This window comes from Sceloporus occidentalis, unplaced genomic scaffold (assembly GCF_023333645.1).
Source record: "Sceloporus occidentalis isolate IW3139 unplaced genomic scaffold, rSceOcc1.0.p SCAF_3, whole genome shotgun sequence".
NCBI classification, from domain to species: domain Eukaryota; kingdom Metazoa; phylum Chordata; class Lepidosauria; order Squamata; family Phrynosomatidae; genus Sceloporus; species Sceloporus occidentalis.
In genome coordinates, this window is record NW_028316983.1 from 198495759 (window position 1) to 198512943 (window position 17185).

At 38.1% G+C, this 17185-nt stretch overlaps 1 protein-coding gene across 3 annotated transcripts in view; it reads right to left on the minus strand.

Annotated features, from left to right (window-relative positions):
• The window catches only part of RB1CC1 (RB1 inducible coiled-coil 1), an 80209-nt gene that overhangs the window by 22213 nt on the left and 40811 nt on the right, over nt 1-17185 (minus strand). For all 3 annotated transcript variants that reach the window (XM_089517304.1, XM_089517302.1, XM_089517303.1), the window contains exons 14-15: nt 16278-16404; nt 11171-13083 (exon numbers count right to left, since the gene is read on the minus strand). In XM_089517304.1, the coding sequence (XP_089373430.1) occupies nt 11171-13083; nt 16278-16404 (2040 nt within the window). The remainder of the gene's footprint in view (nt 1-11170; nt 13084-16277; nt 16405-17185) is intronic.

The following is a 17185-nucleotide window of genomic DNA, read 5'->3' on the forward strand; positions in this document are numbered from 1 at the left end:
TCAAAAATTTCCAACTATTTCTATAATCCCTGCATCACCTTTATCCCAAAGTCTGCTGTAGTAAAAGCAAAACATCTCTGGTCCTTAAAAAACACTTATGGCACATGTGTGCTGTTCCAAATGTTGCTGGATTGAAACTTCCATCATCCCTGAACAAAAACTTTACTGGTTCAAGAAATTTGAAGTTGTGATTTAAAATCTGGTATCAGATCTGGAGTATCTGTTCTGGCTATGATAAAATATGCTTTAGTTACATTCCATTTGCATCACTCTACGTGGCACTATAGTGGAAGAATATTGGAAACTTCACTTGGTCCAGAGGGCAGTTGCCAGAGTGCTGACTGCTAGGCCAGTCACAGGAAGTATATAATTCTCTTGCTATGATAGTTTCACTGGCAACCAAGCAAATGAAGAAGAAACTGAAAGATTCTATGATGGAATCCTAACCTAAACAAGACTTGTTAATCAAAGGCTACTGGAAAACATAGTAGCAAACAGAGCAGACTTAGATTCTAGGAAAATGTGGCTGGGGATCAAGAAATGAAGCAGGAGAGCAAATGACTGAATTTTGCAAGGCCAAAGTTTGTTCATTGCAAACACATTTTTCAAGGAAAGGTGACTGTATACATGAACATCACCTGATGGCCAATATCAAAATCAAATAGACTACATAATTGGAAGCAAAAGATGAAAAAACAAGACCAGGAGCAGACTGTGACACAGACCATTAACTGCTGATACCAAAAATTAGAATAAAACTAAAGAAGAAAATTAAACCAGACATTATGCCAAAATAAAACCTGAAGAACATCATGTCAAATTTAAAGATAACATGAAAAATAGATTTGCATTATTAAGACTAATTGACCAGGAGCCAGACAAATTCTGGACTGCAGCCAAGTGCATCGCTAGGCAATAATACAAAAAGACACTTCGTCCTCCCTATACACAGAGGATCCGTTCCAGACTTCCCAGTGTAGGGGGAAATGAGCGTATGCTCAAGCGCCACAGGAAATGGGGCGTGTATTTGCGGCAGCGTGTGGGAACACGGCACGGGTACGCACCTCATTACTTCTAATGGGGTTTGTTTTCTGTGAAAGCTCAAAGCCGCGGAAGGCAAGCCCACCTATGAGGAGGGCCAACTGTACCTGTAGCCAAAAAAGGAAACACCTCAGTGGATGACAGATGAAACTCTTCAAGCAGTTAATGATAGATGAGAAGTAAAGGGGAGAGAAACAGGGTCAGACTCCTGAATGCAACTGTTCACTGACTTGTGCACAGGGATAAAGAGAAGTGGTACAATAATCAATACAGAGAAAAAGAAGATCCCTATAAAAAGAAAGAACAGATCTATTCCATAAGATCCAAGATATCAAAGGGATATTTAAACTATAAGTGGAAAATGAAATACAACCAGCAGGGGGACACTGTTTGACAGTGGAACACACTCCCTTAGATTGTGGTGGAGTCTCTATCTTTGAAGGTTTTTAAACAGAGGCTGGAAGGCCATCTATCGGGAGTGTTTTGTGTGTTCCTGCATGGCAGGGGATAGACTGGATGGATTTTCTGGTGTCTTCCAACACTATGATTCTATATGTTGGAGCAATTCCAGACATGGAATGGTTTCCAACTGATGGTGTAGCAGGAAGGATGTCAGTCAAACTGCATTACCTAATGGCAAAACTATGGAACATGTGCCACAATGGCAGGCAATGCCATTTCGCCATGCACGGGCCAGGGAGCAGGAGAAAGAGGCACGTGCATGCCTTTTCCTCCTCCCTCCTGCCTTTTCCCAGTCTCCAGTTTTCTCTCTGAGACAGCTGAAAGTCACAAAATGCCACTGGAGGAGCCAGAGGCACACACCTCTGGCTCCTCCTCCTAGCCCTCCCCTGGCCTTCAACTGCTTATCTGAGATAGCTGGAGACTGGGAAAAGAGCGTGGGGAGGAGCCACCACTGGCATGCACCAACTGCTCCTCTCCACTGACCTTTCCTGCCCTCCAGCTGACTCCAGAGAGCCAGTTGGTGGGCAGGAAAGGTCCATGGAGGAGAGCGGTGGGCGTGTGACCAGTTCCCTTCCTCCCCACTTACCTTTCCTGACTCCCAACTGGCTCCAGAGAGAGTTGGGAGGCAGGAAAGGTCTGTGGGGGAGAGGGCACATATCCAGTGCCGTCTCCCCACTTACTTTTCCTGCCCTCCAGCTGGCTCCAGAGAGCCAATTGGGGGGGGGGGGGGGAGGACAGGGCATGTGCCCAGTCCCCTTCCTCCCCACTTATCTTTCTCAGCCCCCCATGGGCAGAAGCCCCATCCCAGGCACACAGGCCTAAAAAGTTTCGCCATCACTGCCCTATCTGTTTAACTTGCATGCTGAACATATCATATGTAAAGGAAGATTGAACTTGGAGGAAGGAAGTGTGAAAATGGAAGGAAGGATCATTAACACTTTAAAATATACAGATAACACCATACTAGTAACAACATTTAGCTAGGATTTGGAACAATTACTTAAGAAAGTCAAGGAAAGTGCCAGTCTCTGAGACAGAGGCTAAATGGAGATATATCAGATATTAAGAATGGGAATTCACACACATCAAAGTTGTAGAACACTTCAATCTCCCTAGGCATTCCATCTTGGATCTTAGAACAACAGTCCTTCAACAAAAAAAATTGCAAAGGAAGATTGAACAAAGAAACAGCGGAGTGGGAATATCCACAAACGCCAGTCCAATGACAGCAGGTTGAACAGAGACAATGATTTCCTGGTGACCTACATAGATTATAGCACTTGTTAACACCCCAGCTTCATGAGGGCTCTCTTGGCCAGTTTATCACATCTCCATTTTGGTTCCCAGACAGCATCACACAACATTCCAATAACTCCCTACATTATTCATATGGATATCTACTCACCTTGGCTTTAGGTAACATCTTTCCTCTTGCTGTTGTCCCACAAAACCCATAATTAAAACTAAACTTGTCACCTCATCACCATACCCACAGGTTTTAAATTTATATTGCTATTCACTCATAAAACCTGCTCATTCATGGCAATTAAGTTCTGTTCCTAGGCCCTTCACTTCCATGCATCAAAAGCCAGCATGGCATAGTGGTCTGAGTGTTGGACTATGATGCTGGAGACCAGGGTTTAAATCCCAGCTCAGCTATGGGGTGATCACACTGTCTCAGCCTCAGAGGATGGCAACTACAAACCTCTTCTCAAGAAACTTGCCAAGAAAGCCCTATGATAGGGTTGCCTTAGAGTCACCTTAGTTGGAAATGACCTGAAGGCACACAACAACGATCTGAAGAAGTACACTTAATTTCTTTCTCTCTGTTATTCTCAAAAAAGCTACAAGAACCTTTGCACACTTATTCAGACCAACATGCTTATGTCTTTGAATTCTGAATGGACACAATCAAATTTTGGACAAATGATGAGAAGACATGATTCATTATAAAAGACAATAATGCTTGAGAAAGCAGAAGGCTGTAGGAAAAAAAGGAAGATTGCATTACAGCTGGTTAGATTCAATCAAGAAGGCACAGCCCTGAGTCTGCAAGACCTGAGCAGGGCCATTGGAGGTCTCTCATGTTGTGTGTCTTCAAGTCGTTTCCAACGTATGGTGACCACAGGGTTTTTTTTTATCTAGATTTGTTCAAAAGGGGTTTGTTTTTGCCTTTCTCTGGGGCTGAGTAACTTGCCCAAAGGCATCCAGTGTTTTTGGGGGGTTTTGCTTGGTTGAGTAGGGATTCAAACCCTGGTCTCCAGAGTCACAGTCCAATGCTCAAATCACTATACAGTACATTCTCTCATTCACATGGTTGCCATAAGCTGAAGGTGACTTCATGGCAGTTAACAAAGCAGTCATACGCACAATTTAAAGTACTGGTTATGGTCTCGAAAGCCTTATATGGCCTGCATCCAGGCCACTTGAATAAGGCTGTACCTGAAAGAACCTATTCTCCCATACAAACCTGCAAAAGGCTTCATGGTCTATAAAAATTACCTGTTAGGTAATTTTATGATACATATGCAAGAAAGGATCTTCCAGTTGTCTGCTCATCACTGCAGTCTCTCTAGTACTAGGCAAAGACCTTAAAGGTGCAGGCATACCTCAGTTAACAAAACCTTTGCTAATGAAGCTTTTTCTAAAGTCTTTTTATACCCATCCACCCTCTCCTTTCTTCCTTGGGCCCAGTGTAGCTGAAGGAGTTTTAGCTGTAGCACCACAAGAAGAGAGTGAATGAGGAAGGTAGAAACACAAACTTTTGGTGCCATCTTGCAGCAAAATGTCTGCAGTAAACAATACATTACACAAAGCTTCAGCTGTGAGAGGGATTCTGTTCTAGAGACAATCCTGTTACAGAAGTGTGCACCTGCCTGCAACAGGCAAGGCAAGCAGCAGCTGCCTTCAGAATCTGTTATTGAGCATGCATAAACAACTAAAGAGAGACAGAGAGAGAAGTGATAAGCCAGCCTTACTAGCTATACCCAGCATATTCAGGGCAGGGGAAGCATAGATCTACAGTATAAGTCTGGTCACCAAAATGTAAATCATAAAAGTAGAGGAGGCTGGTAAAGTAAAAAGGCATCCTGAGATTCATTTTGGAAGAAGCCTTGAAGTGCTGTCTACAAGGTATAAAATGTTTGCTTATGCATGCAAGGCTTATGTGTCCTGGTTGTTTCATTTCACATGCACATATTGGTTGTATTTAAAAGTTATTCTGAAACTTGTTGACTTACTTTGTGTGTGTGTAATGTAGAAATGGATTCTTATTCTTTCCATGCTATTTCAGCAACCAGCACCAAATTATCTGTTAAAGAAGTAATGCCCAGCAATACACCTACTTGTTCACTGGGCTATATCTGTATTCAGGCAGCATTTCAGCAAGCAACAGAATATTAAGAAAAGGGTTAATGAATGTGCTCTGAATTTTTAATTGGTATGTTTTTAGACTATTTTGAAATGTATTTTAATATTGTAACTCTTTAGTAGTGTTTTACTATTATCTGCAGCTGAGTTCATAAGATACATGAAACACCCACAATTACAGATATTTGGAATAGGAATCAGTGAGGGTCAAAGGAAACAAAGGTATAGACAACAATGTTGTCTTACTAACAGTGGCCATTCACAAGACAGTTGTCCTTGCAATGATTACCTAATTCATATACACTATGTGACTACAATACAAATACACAAAAACCTTTGCTCCTGGAACAGCACCAGCATTTGAGTTGATCTTCCTGACTAACTGCACCACAGCTCTTTCATGCTGAAGTTTGTTTTTGAAGTTTCTACATGTGTTGATCAGCTCACCGATTCAAGCATGACTGTGCTATCACCAAAAAAATATTGTGAATCACCATGATTAATATACAGAGTTTGCTCACCAAGGTCTGAGACCCACACCAAATTTGCAGGGACAGCAACACGCGATTGTGAGTGAAGTGGGGTGTGTGTGTGTGTGTGTAAAATTCCATCAACACTCATGCCTTTGTATGTATCCTTTTAAGGACACTAAGCCAGCAACTACATTTATTTTCTAAGCACTTAAAAAACCCCAACAACTTCTGGATATAACTGAAATGGGAAAAAAATGGATGCAATTTTTTAAACCTGGTATTTGTAAATGCTTTTAAAGCAAAAATGGAGAAGCTGGATTTGTTCTGGCTGAGATGTAGTTCATTGAAAGCAATCAGAACAAAAGGAGAGAAGCACTTGTTGTGGAGGGAAAAATGTTAACTCTTTGTATATCGAGGTCTTTAGCAGAAGGATGGCAAAGATGTAACCCCCAGAAGAGGAATGAGATCAAGCAACTTGGCAGGAGATACAAGAGGAAATGAAATTGATGAGGGATTATTTCAAAAACTTTAGAGTGAATTTTAGATTGCAATTTAGCTTGATGGATGATATGAAGTCACAGAACTAGGGGCAGCAACAGGACTTCATATGGAAGATGGTCAATGAGGTTGCAATTCAGAATGTGAAGAAACAACAGGGGAGATTTGAAGCCAGACCAAAAGAATTTTGGAAATTTCAAAGTAAATCAAAAAGAACTGCAGGAGAACATCAGATCCAATGGGATCTATGGTGCGGATATGAATGAACATATGTTAGGAGAGACAACAGAATCGTAAGGGGGAAGACCAGGGAAAATAAAATTATTTGGTTTCTAAATAGATCTCTGGAAAAAGAAAAATGAGGGTGGAGGCAACAAGACTAGCAGGAAGGTTTTTTAAAAATGTAAGTACTGTATATACTCATGTATAACTCTAGAAATTTTAGTCAAAAAAATTGACCCCTCAAAAACTGGGTTGTCTTAACCATGGGTCAATAAAAGTACTGTACTTCAACTATTAAATATATAGCTATCCCCTTTTTCTGAATAAAGTGGTAAAAGCTGAGTCCATCCTGGGAGAACCAAAAAGTACATCCTGAGAGCACCCCTCTAACTCTCTCATCCAGCCAGCCTTTAGGATGAGCGCAAAGAGTTATGCCTGCCAGAATTTTTTAAGTCTTTGGCATCAGTTTCCTTTGCATCATCTTTTATATCCTTTGCTACATGCCCTTAAATTTTAACCTTGACTTATCCAGGGGTCATATCAAAATCCATAATTTTGGCCCGAAACCCTGCCCTCGACTTATACATGATAGCCATGTATATATGGTGTGTTCTTTTCCCAGATTCTGTGTAACTTGATAATGGATGTCCAATTTGGACACTTGCAAAGCTTTGGCAAGAGACCAAGGATGACATTCAAATTATGAAAGAGTAAAGAAATAAGAATGGGTTTTATTGTATTTAAGATGTTAAATTGGTTCTGTATTGCTGGATGATGATTTACTGTAGATGAAATGCTTACAAAGTAAGACTGGTGGATTTTTAAAAAATATTTAAAATAGTACTAAGGTAGAGTTATACAGATATCTTTGTGGGCTTGCTAATTAGAAGGTATATGATCATGAGAGAGGATATCTGTAAATAAGGAAAGAAAAGGATGCAAACTGTAATTTCATTTTTTGAGTGGTTGGGAAATACAGCTGATGGAATGATAGATTGCTATCAATTTAAAACAAGTTCATGAGAGAGGGGGAATTTGTTTAGATTAATAGAAGATTTATAAAGTCTGTATGATTAAATTAGGTGATGATTTATACTACAGAGTGATAGAGATTATTAATATGTATTAATATTTACTAAAGTGTTATCGAGGGATTTTCTGTAGAGAACATAAATATGTTTTGTATAGTAGGCAGTTGGTATCCACTGGGGTTAGGTTCCAGGACCCTCAGGAGATATCAAAATCTGTGGATGCTGAAGGCCTGTTACAGACAGCCAAAATAAAGCTGCTTCGAGACACAGTGGTGGTATGGTGTTTCAATGATGCACGTGTCCTAAGAGTCCAGAAGTCGCACCAAAGCCACGTTCCAGCCCTAAGGACTGGAGCGTGGCTTTGGTGCGACTTCTGGACTCTTAGGACGCATGCATAATTGAAACACCATACCTCCACTGTGACTCGAAGCAGCTTTATTTTGGCTGTCTGTAACAGGCCGAAGTCTCATTAAAAACAATGGTATAATGAAATGGTGTCTCTTATATAAAGGAGTAAAACAAGGTTTTTTTAATGTATATATTTTTTAAAATATTTTCAAGCTGTGGATGGTTGAATCTGTGGATAAAGAATCTGTGGATATGGAGGGACGACTGTATAAGTGCTGACCATGATTATGAACAGATACAGGTTACAGAAAGCTATACATAATTTATTGTATATACTCATAAGTCTAGAAATTTTAATCAAAAAACTGACCCAAAAAACCTGAGTCGACTTACCCACAGGTCAGTGTAAGTACTGTACTTTAACTCTTATATATATAAAAAGAACTATCTTCTTGTGAAAGGCAAGCACATAATCTGTCCTGGAAGCACAGGCACCTCATTCTGTTCTCTCATCCATCTAGCCTTTAGTATGAGCACAACCAGATATGCCTCCTGGAATTTTGCATGTTCTTTGGCGTTGTCTTCATCCTTTACATCCTTTGTTACATACCCACAGGTTTTACCCTCGACTTATCCACAGGTCATATCAAAGGCCATAATTTTGGTCTTAAAATTGGTCTTAAAACTTGCCCTTCATACTTTAATAGCTGCTGAGAAGATTGGAAATCATTTTTTGTCTGCTTTTCTTATTTCTTTTTCTTCTTTTCAATTTGTAGTTCTTTGCTTTTTTATTTCTCTTTCTGTTTTTCTTTTCCCATGTATTCTATGTGGTTTTAATGTTCTTTTTTATGTAGTTGAAATATTTTAAATAAAACTAACAAAAAACCAAATATACATTCATTAAATCACATGCATTTGAATTCCTTCTATTAAAATAAGTTAAACATAAATACATTTTAATTTCCTTAAATTAAATGAATTTCCTTAACTTAAAAGTGTATGAATGAAATGCTGGTGTCAATGACTGAAACTGATTATCTGTTGTTGTTGTGTGCCTTCAAGTTGTTTCTGACTTATGATGGTCCTAAAGTTTTTTGTTCTTTTTTACAAGATTTGTTCAGAGGTTTGCCTTTGCCTATCTCTAAAACTGAATCTCTCTCTGTGTGTGTATGTTAGCTGTTCTTGAGCTGAGCCTGAGTAACGGTGGCAGTGTGGATGAAACATTTCCAAGCTTCTCCTGGCTTCCACTGCTCTGCTTAGTTCCTGTAAATTCAGGACTGTGAACTTCCTGATTAAGTCTATCCATCTGGCATATGGTGTTCATCTCTTTCTGCTGCCTTCTACCTTCCCTAGCATTACTGACTTTTCTAGTGAGTCATCTTTTCTCATGATGTGGCCACAGACTGATTATCCACTTTTTAGTAACTAATTGTCTTAACATACACTACATACAAGTTCTTTCTGACAACTCCCCCAACACTGCCCCTATCTAGATGGAATCTGGGTTAGATTGTCAGAAAAATCTGCTTCGCATCCCTGAGCAGAAATGCAAATCACAGCAAGTCTTAGAAAGTATGCAAGGCAATTTTCTGAGTCACACTATTTCAAGGAGAAATCCAAACTCTTGTCTGCCCTGCCTTCAACTAGAACATTCTGGTCTTTAAAGTTCTCCTTGTCATTGTATGTCTGCTCCAACAACACATCTCTCTGAAATGATTGCGTCATAGACAAACTGTTGGAATGGCTGGTAACTCTGGTAATCCTCTCAATATGACAGTTTTCCCTAATAGCTTTCTTTATCAATACTGTACTTCTCCCTACATTAAAACCACCTTTGCAGGTCTGCTTTTATCCTTTATTTTAGATTTGTCTAATCATCTGCTTCCACCTCAGCTTTTTATCTTTCTCCAAACCTACCTTGGTTTGAACTACTTTTCAGTAGCAGACTGTTCTTTCTTAAACTGCTGCTGCAAAAGCAACTCAATCTGCCCTTTGGCTCAGACTTGCTCCTACAGTCAAATGTTTTCTTTAAGTTTCCCTCCTTATCCTGGTTACAGACTTGCATGGAAGCAAGTGAATCAGCAGATTTCTCTCTGGAAACACACTTATTTGAAAGTAGTCAACTGAACTCTCTGTGGAGATGGCTCTTCACCAGGTCCCTGCATGTCCTCATGGGAAGTTAAGCTATTTTTGCCACACTCTTGGCCATCTCTGTTCCCTTTCTCGTTTGCTTTGCATGACATTTCTGAAGCCATCAAAGATAAGGAAAAGGAAAAGAAGAAAGAATTTAAAAAGAGAGAGAAAGGGGTTCAAGGAAAAGAAAAAGAAAGGAAAGCAGCTGAACCTAAACTGATAAGATGTGAAAGGAGAGATAGGCTCAAAACACACTGTAGAAATAATCCAGTTTGAGATCGCTTTAACTGCTCTGGCTTTGTGCTAGGGAATCCTGGAAATTGTAGTTTATTGTGGCACCAGAGCTCTCTGACTAAGAAGGCTAAATGTCTCACAAAGCTACAGTTCCCAAAATTCCCTAGTATTAAGCCAGGACAGTTGAAGTGGTCTCAAATTGGATTATTTCTGCAGTTTGTTTTGGACCACAGAAAAACTTCTTAAGTAGAAAGGTAGGAAAAATAAAATTGAGAGGGGAAAGTAAAGAGTCAATTGTTGAAACTTGAAATGGAGAAAAAGAAATTGGAAGTCCTGCCTCTGGAACTGGGTCAGGAATTGGGAAACAACACATGTGATCTGCAGATTGTTGCTGTGCATTAGAGAAGCTCTAATCATCAACCATAAAGTATGCTCCATTATAATGCTTTTCATTCAGAAAAATCCAAAATAATTCTTCCAAAGGCTACATCTATTATACTATATCTTAACTGTAAAAGTACCTTTCCCTCCAAACTAAAAGTAACATTTTAATTTTAAAAAATCTTAGTGGGCAAAATATTAAGAAGGCGACACATAGCCAAACGTCAGGATTAGAAACTACTAATCTCTTAGCACATCCAACCAAAGAAACAAAAACTCCAAAATAAACAACAGAAGTAGAAACATGATTGATCTAATAATGAAATGATCTATATGGTTTTGTAGCTAAATTATTTAAAGTGTCTGTTTGAAACAAAAGTGAATATCCCACCTAGAGCAGCCTGCAGCAAAAAGCTGAGAAGGAAAATAGTCACACAACTAGGCCATCAGCACAAACCTTTGCATTTCACTGCTCTTTCTTCAATTTCCTGTAGTAAATTCAAATGTACTAATGTATTGGGATTGAGTATGCACGTACAGAAAGGACTATTTGTTTGAAAGTGCTCCTTTCAGCTACTGAACAGCCATTTGTATTAGAGAAGATACTATTCAAGCTCTCCCTCTGTCTCATGGTAACTTTTTAATAGGGACATAAATTTCACATGGATTTAAGTTTTTTAATGACACCATTTGGTGACCACCCTCTAAGGTAGGCTTGAATTGATCGTTCTTTAGTTCAGGAGCATAAACAAACAGAAAGGACAATGCAATGCAGAATTCATGTGCCCCAAGTAGAAGCCATTAAATGACAAAAGTATGGATTCATCTGGGAGTACACTGACAATATTCAAGAGGAAGTACGGGACTGGAGAAATACTTCTAGAGCTTGAGAGTACACTTACTCCACTGACTACAAGATGCATTCAGCATAGTTGGTTTTATTTCAAACATTAAAATGCAACTTAATTCATACAGTACCTCTGATTAACTTGCATCTCAAGTTGCTGGATTTTTTCCAAAAGTTCTTTTTCTACTGCTTCCCTCTGCAACTCAAATTCTTTACAGGCATTTCGTACTGCATCTTCTTTTTCACAATTAAGCTTCTGTACAAGTACTTTTCTGTCCTGCTCGTGGTTAGTTACTAGTAGTTCTTTCTCCTCTGCAAGCTTACTGATAGTGGCTTCATATTTCTTCTGCTGTTCACACAAAGCCAAATTTTCCTCTTTCTGCTTCTCTAAGGTGCTCACTTCCAATTCAAGCTTACCTTGCAATTCTGTTATTTGTTCTTCCAACTTTTTTTCTGCTTCAAGAGCTTTTTGATGCAATGATGTTACTTTGCTCAATTCAGTTCTAAGCAAATTTGTTTCTTCTTCATGCCTGTCAATTAATTCTGAAATGCACTGATCTTTTTCAATTGTCATTAGAGTTCTTAGCTCTGCCAAACCCACCTGATATTCATCATTATTAACTTCAATTATATGGTTCAATTTATCTATCTCTTTCTTTAACATTTCAGTTTCCTTGTCAACAAGATGTTTTAGATTATCCTGCTGCTGAGTTTTGTTCTCTTCTAAAAGTAGTTTCATTTCATCTGTTTCTGCCTCTTTCAATGCAAGTTCAACTTCTAATTTACACCTCAAGTCAGAAAGTTCTGAGACCTTGGTCTTTAATTCTTCAACCTGTTGTTCTTTTGCATGTACATCTGCAGTGTGAGATTCTTGCATTTGTTCAAGTCGGTGTACATTTTCTTTTTTCAATTTCTCTAAAGTATCATTGTGTTTGACCATTAATTGTTCAAATTCTTGTGTATGTCTGACAAGCAGATTAGATTCTAATTCATTTAAGTGATCTTTTTCCAAAATCTGAAGTTCATCCCTCAAAAGCTGCATTTTTTCATCATTTTCAATTTGAAGTTGTTTCAGACTTTCTAACACTCTTTCACGGGACTCCCTTAGTTCCTTAATTTCACAAGTCTGATTCTGCATTTGGCTTTCCAATCGAAGTAGCTTCTGATCTTTTTCATTCTGTAAAATCTCAACTGCTTCCTTTTCATTCTTTACTACTGCAAATTCATTATCTTTATGATGCAAAACATCTTCAAGACCTTTTAAGTCACACTTTAATTTTGTTATCTTTTTTTGGTTCTCTTTACCATCTTCAACTAAAGTATTCAATCTACTTTCATATTCAGTTTTTAAAGATTGCAGTTCTTTTTGATGCTTATCTTTTAGTGTTTTTTCAAGAGAAAGTCTTACCTTTTCTATAATATTTCTTATTTCTATAGAAGTACATTTTAAAGAACTGGAAAACTCACATTGTTCTTTTTCCACAAATGTTCTAAAGTGACAAAGATCTTCTTTGATGTTTATTAAATTTAGCTGGGACTCCTGGGCAACATCTCTACATTTCTCCATATAAACATTTACAGAAGAATTTTCTAAAATTTCCTTTTTTGCACGTATATTTGTGTCTTGCATCCTCCTACTGTCTATTGCATTGATAACTGAGGAATAGAGAGACTCCACCATCATCTCTGGACTTTGAGGATCACTTATAACATTTGGAGATACTGGATTTTCTTCTATTATAAATTCATTTACTGCTGACATGAAATCAGATTCTGGACTTTCAGCCAATGAGTCCAAGTCTAAAGACCCTTGCTTAAGAGCTTGCTCTATGCTTGGATGAGGAATTGTTTCAAAATCAAATGTATGAGCATCAATACTGTCTGGAGATAATTCTTCCAAAGGACCTGGGGGACACACAGGAGGGCACAGAGGTCCTTGAAGACTGAGTGGTGGAGGAGTTTTAGGAGAGGTAGCAATTGTTCCTGTTGTACTTTCCATCCTTGGTGTAGTGATAGATTGTGGTGAGACTTGACTGTTGGAAGCCTAAAAGCATAAAACAGGCCAGAGTTAAAACACCATCCTTTTGTAACAATTCCAATACAAGAGCCAAACCAAGCACAGAAAGATTCATATATGCAGTGGTACTCTTGAAATTTTTTATGCTTCTTAGAGATGCAGATACTCCTAAAACCTCATGGCTTATGGCTCAAGGCAGTTATCAGACCAACATAATATGTACATCACACACAGGCAAGTTCTAATGAAATGTATGAATATGAACTCCTATCTTATAAATATAACATAACATTGGTTAGGATAAATATAAGGGATGACCTGATTTTCCCAAATGACCCTTTAATGTCCAAGGGTGTGTGTATAATGTGTGGGTTTGTGTATAAATGTAAATAAGACTCTAATGAATAAGGATGTTAAGGCAAAATATTGGGGGAGGGGAAAACCCCATACATTTAAGTCTCTCCATGTTACTCCCCCAAAAAGATGCTGTAAAAGTTGCTGTAAAAACAGCCAAAGGACCCCTGATGAGGTGACAAGCATGTGGATTCACAACAGATGCTTTGAGACATATGTTACTGATGCTTAAGTATGTTAAGCATTGGTAAACCTAAGATGTTTGAGAATGAAGTCAGAAGTCTGCTAAGTACCACTTCAAGTAATATGATGAGGAGTCTTATATTCAAAGTACTACAAACTATTGTTGAAGAGACTGGGATAGGAAGTCAGCTCTTCATTCACTATTTCAGCATGTCCAGTAAGCTTGTGCTTATTATATATATAAAAAATAATGGAATTTTTATGAAGAAAAGGAGGACCATCAGTTGACAGTAATATTTAAAGGTTTCTGACCCATCTAGTTTCTTAATGTAAATACAGGACTCAGCTGATGGGGCTACTCAAAACTTAGTATAGGGGAAAGCTGATGACTATAGGCAGTTTGCCTATATATTTAAACATAGGCATGTGCGAGATTAAAAAACATACCATCAGACCAGAAGTGATGTATATTTTAGAGAGTGATCCAATTAAGAGTTAACTTAGGGATGCATTGGAAATTTCCTTTCCTTTAAAACTGCATCCCTTCACAGCTACTGGGATCTAGAGCCTTACCAGAAGCTATGATATGAATTCAGACATTACTAGGTACACATATATAAACTGGTCTAATTAGAGTTCCATACTGTAGCACTGTCACCTTTAACAGTCTCAGTAAAACTGTAATTTATTAAAAAGAATTATCAGTAAACAGCCATGTTTCCTACTATTATTTAATTAACCAATTACACAGAGGCATGTGCATAGAAAAAATACCAAAAGGGGGAAAATGTTGATTAAAAGTACAACTGTAGAACTATTACACAGAAGCACATGCACAGAAACAATACCAAATGGGAGAAAAGAGAATCAATGCTTAAAAAACCCAATAAAGTCATTAATATAGCAATAAATCAACACAGTGGATCATTTCACTCAACAGGACCATAAACCTCCCTCCCACCTGTGCAACTGTATCCAATTGCGTACAAGCACAAGGATCCTTGCACAAATGTTTTTCCCCCTCCTCCTGAATGAAATTCCTGCCTCAATTCTTGAGACAGTGGGTGAACCATGAACAGTCTGAGCCATGGGGTAAGGCAGATTTTGAAAATAGGGCACAACCTTGAGCTTTGCTGGGAGTGAAGGGGCTGAGGCTGGAATAAATTGTGTAATAAATGTCCTTTGTGCATTCTGTCCGCACTGCACTGAATATCCATTGTATCAACTTCACACTGTCTCTGAATAAGCCTTACAAAATAGTAGATATTAGTAGTAGCTCTCAAGCAGCAACCCTGTTATTTATATTATTAAGAACAATATTTAGGAGTATTATTCATCTCAAATATCACAAATACAATACTGTATTTGTTGTTCATCAAACTTCTGACTTATGGCAATCCTAAGGCATTGGGTTTTGTTAGCAAGATTTATTCAGAGAGGGCTTGCCATTACATTCCCCTGAGGCTATGAAAGTGTAACTTGCCCAAGGTCACCCAGTGGGCTTCCATGACTTAGTGGGGATTTGAACTTTTGTTTCCCAGAGTCCTAGTCCAACAGTCAAATTACTACACCATATTAGCTCTCTTTTGTATTCATACACACATATATAAACAATTAGTTCTCTCTCTATAATGGCAGGGAACCGTCCAATTAAAAAGATTGTATGTACAGCGCTGTGTAAATTTACAGCGCTTTATAAATAAAGCCTAATAATAATAATAATAATAATAATAATAATAATAATAAATAGTAATAAAATATTTATTTGTATCCTGCCTCTCCCATTTAAGGCTCGAGGCGGGTAACAGCAAAGAGAATACCAAATACAAAATCACAAAAAATAATAACAGAACAGTCCCCAAACACCCTCACCCTTCTACCCTCCCTCCCACCAATACAGTTAATAACGATAAAACATTTAGCTAAAATAATAACAGTTAAACAGCTCAGCAGGAAATAACAGTAAAACAATAACAAAGCTATATGGGGGGGGGCTGGTTAATCGGGCAGTTGATTCTATTTTAACAGAGGTTAGTCTGGGAAGGCATGCTGGAAGAGGATCATTTTTGTCGCCTTTTTAAAAGCATTGAGAGATGTAATCTGATGAACCTCCTCCGGCAGGTCATTCCAGATTTTTGGTGCGGCAGCTGAAAAGGCCCTCCGGGAAGTCACCACCAGTCTAGTTTTTCCAGACTGCAGTAAATTCCTCCTGGAGGACTTGAATGTGCACGCATAATGTGTGTGTATATTTATATCCAAACTAATCTATATAAAGTATATATGATTTGAAATGGAAATGGACAAACCAACAATTTCTCTAAGTAACAATAATAAATTAATAAATATAATACTCCTGTTACTACTATATACTAGTTTCAGGATTATGATCCAAATATACAAAAAAATTCTACCTGAAAACACCCCAATTCAAAATACATTTCACAGAAACAATCCTCACTGATTCCATTTGACAACATAGTTTATTTCAAGTAACTGTGCTTGGGTCTAGCACGCTATAGATTTCATTATTATTATTATTATTATTATTATTCACCTTTATTTATAAAGTGCTGTAAATTTACACAGCGCTGTACATACAATCTTTTTAATTGGACGGTTCCCTGCCCTCAGGCTACAATCTACAATCATCCTTCCATACTGTCACAGTCACAGCCCAAAGATACCTTTTGTTCATTCAGCAGATCTGTAATTGTTTGTGACATTTCATCCAAACTCTGCGCTGCTTTGACCAGGTTATGTAGAGCAAGCACGTGCTGGTGGAGAGGTTCAAAATCACAAAGTATGGGGACCCTTAAAATATAAAATACATCATATGCATTAATTTTATTTGAGAGCAAATTACATTTTAGGTTACATTTTAAAAAACCTATGTAGTAAACCTAAGATCTGAAGTTCCTCCTGCATGTATTTAAAACATTTTAAGGATTTCAGCTTGCAACTTGATCTCTAGCATTAAGTCAGAAGCAATCTTTAAGTTTGCTAACTTCCAGGAGTACTGAAATTAGGGCCTGCAAGAGGCTGGTGTGGAAGAAGCTAAACATTCCAAGACCCTCAGGACATAAACAGGAATCTTGGCATACATATGCTGATTCAACAGAGAAAACACTTGTCTGTGGAAGAAGAGAATACATTAAACCCTCCCTATCCAAGGTTGATCTTATTTGCATTGAGAAGCAAGTCTGTAGTCATTCTCCTCACTATATTTTCTGAGCAAATAGGGAAAAGTGGCATTTGAAATGTATTAAACATATTACAATTATTAAAATATATGAAGCATTGGGCTGATAGTTAAGCTGGTTTTTAAAAACTTGTGTTTCTGTTTCTATTTCCATTCCATAATGTTGTAAAGGTATGATTTCGGCACTGTATGGAAATACTGAAGACATAATTGGCTAGCTTTGTTACAAACCCTTGGAAGAGAAATGGTACAACCATCTACTCGCAGCAACACAGCTGAATCTGGATCGAAACTATGCTCCAATCTTCTTAAGAGCTTGGAAGCTAAGGAGATAATGGTGAATGTCTCCCAAGTAAATCCCATAAAGCATTTGAAACTATCTTTATTATCTCA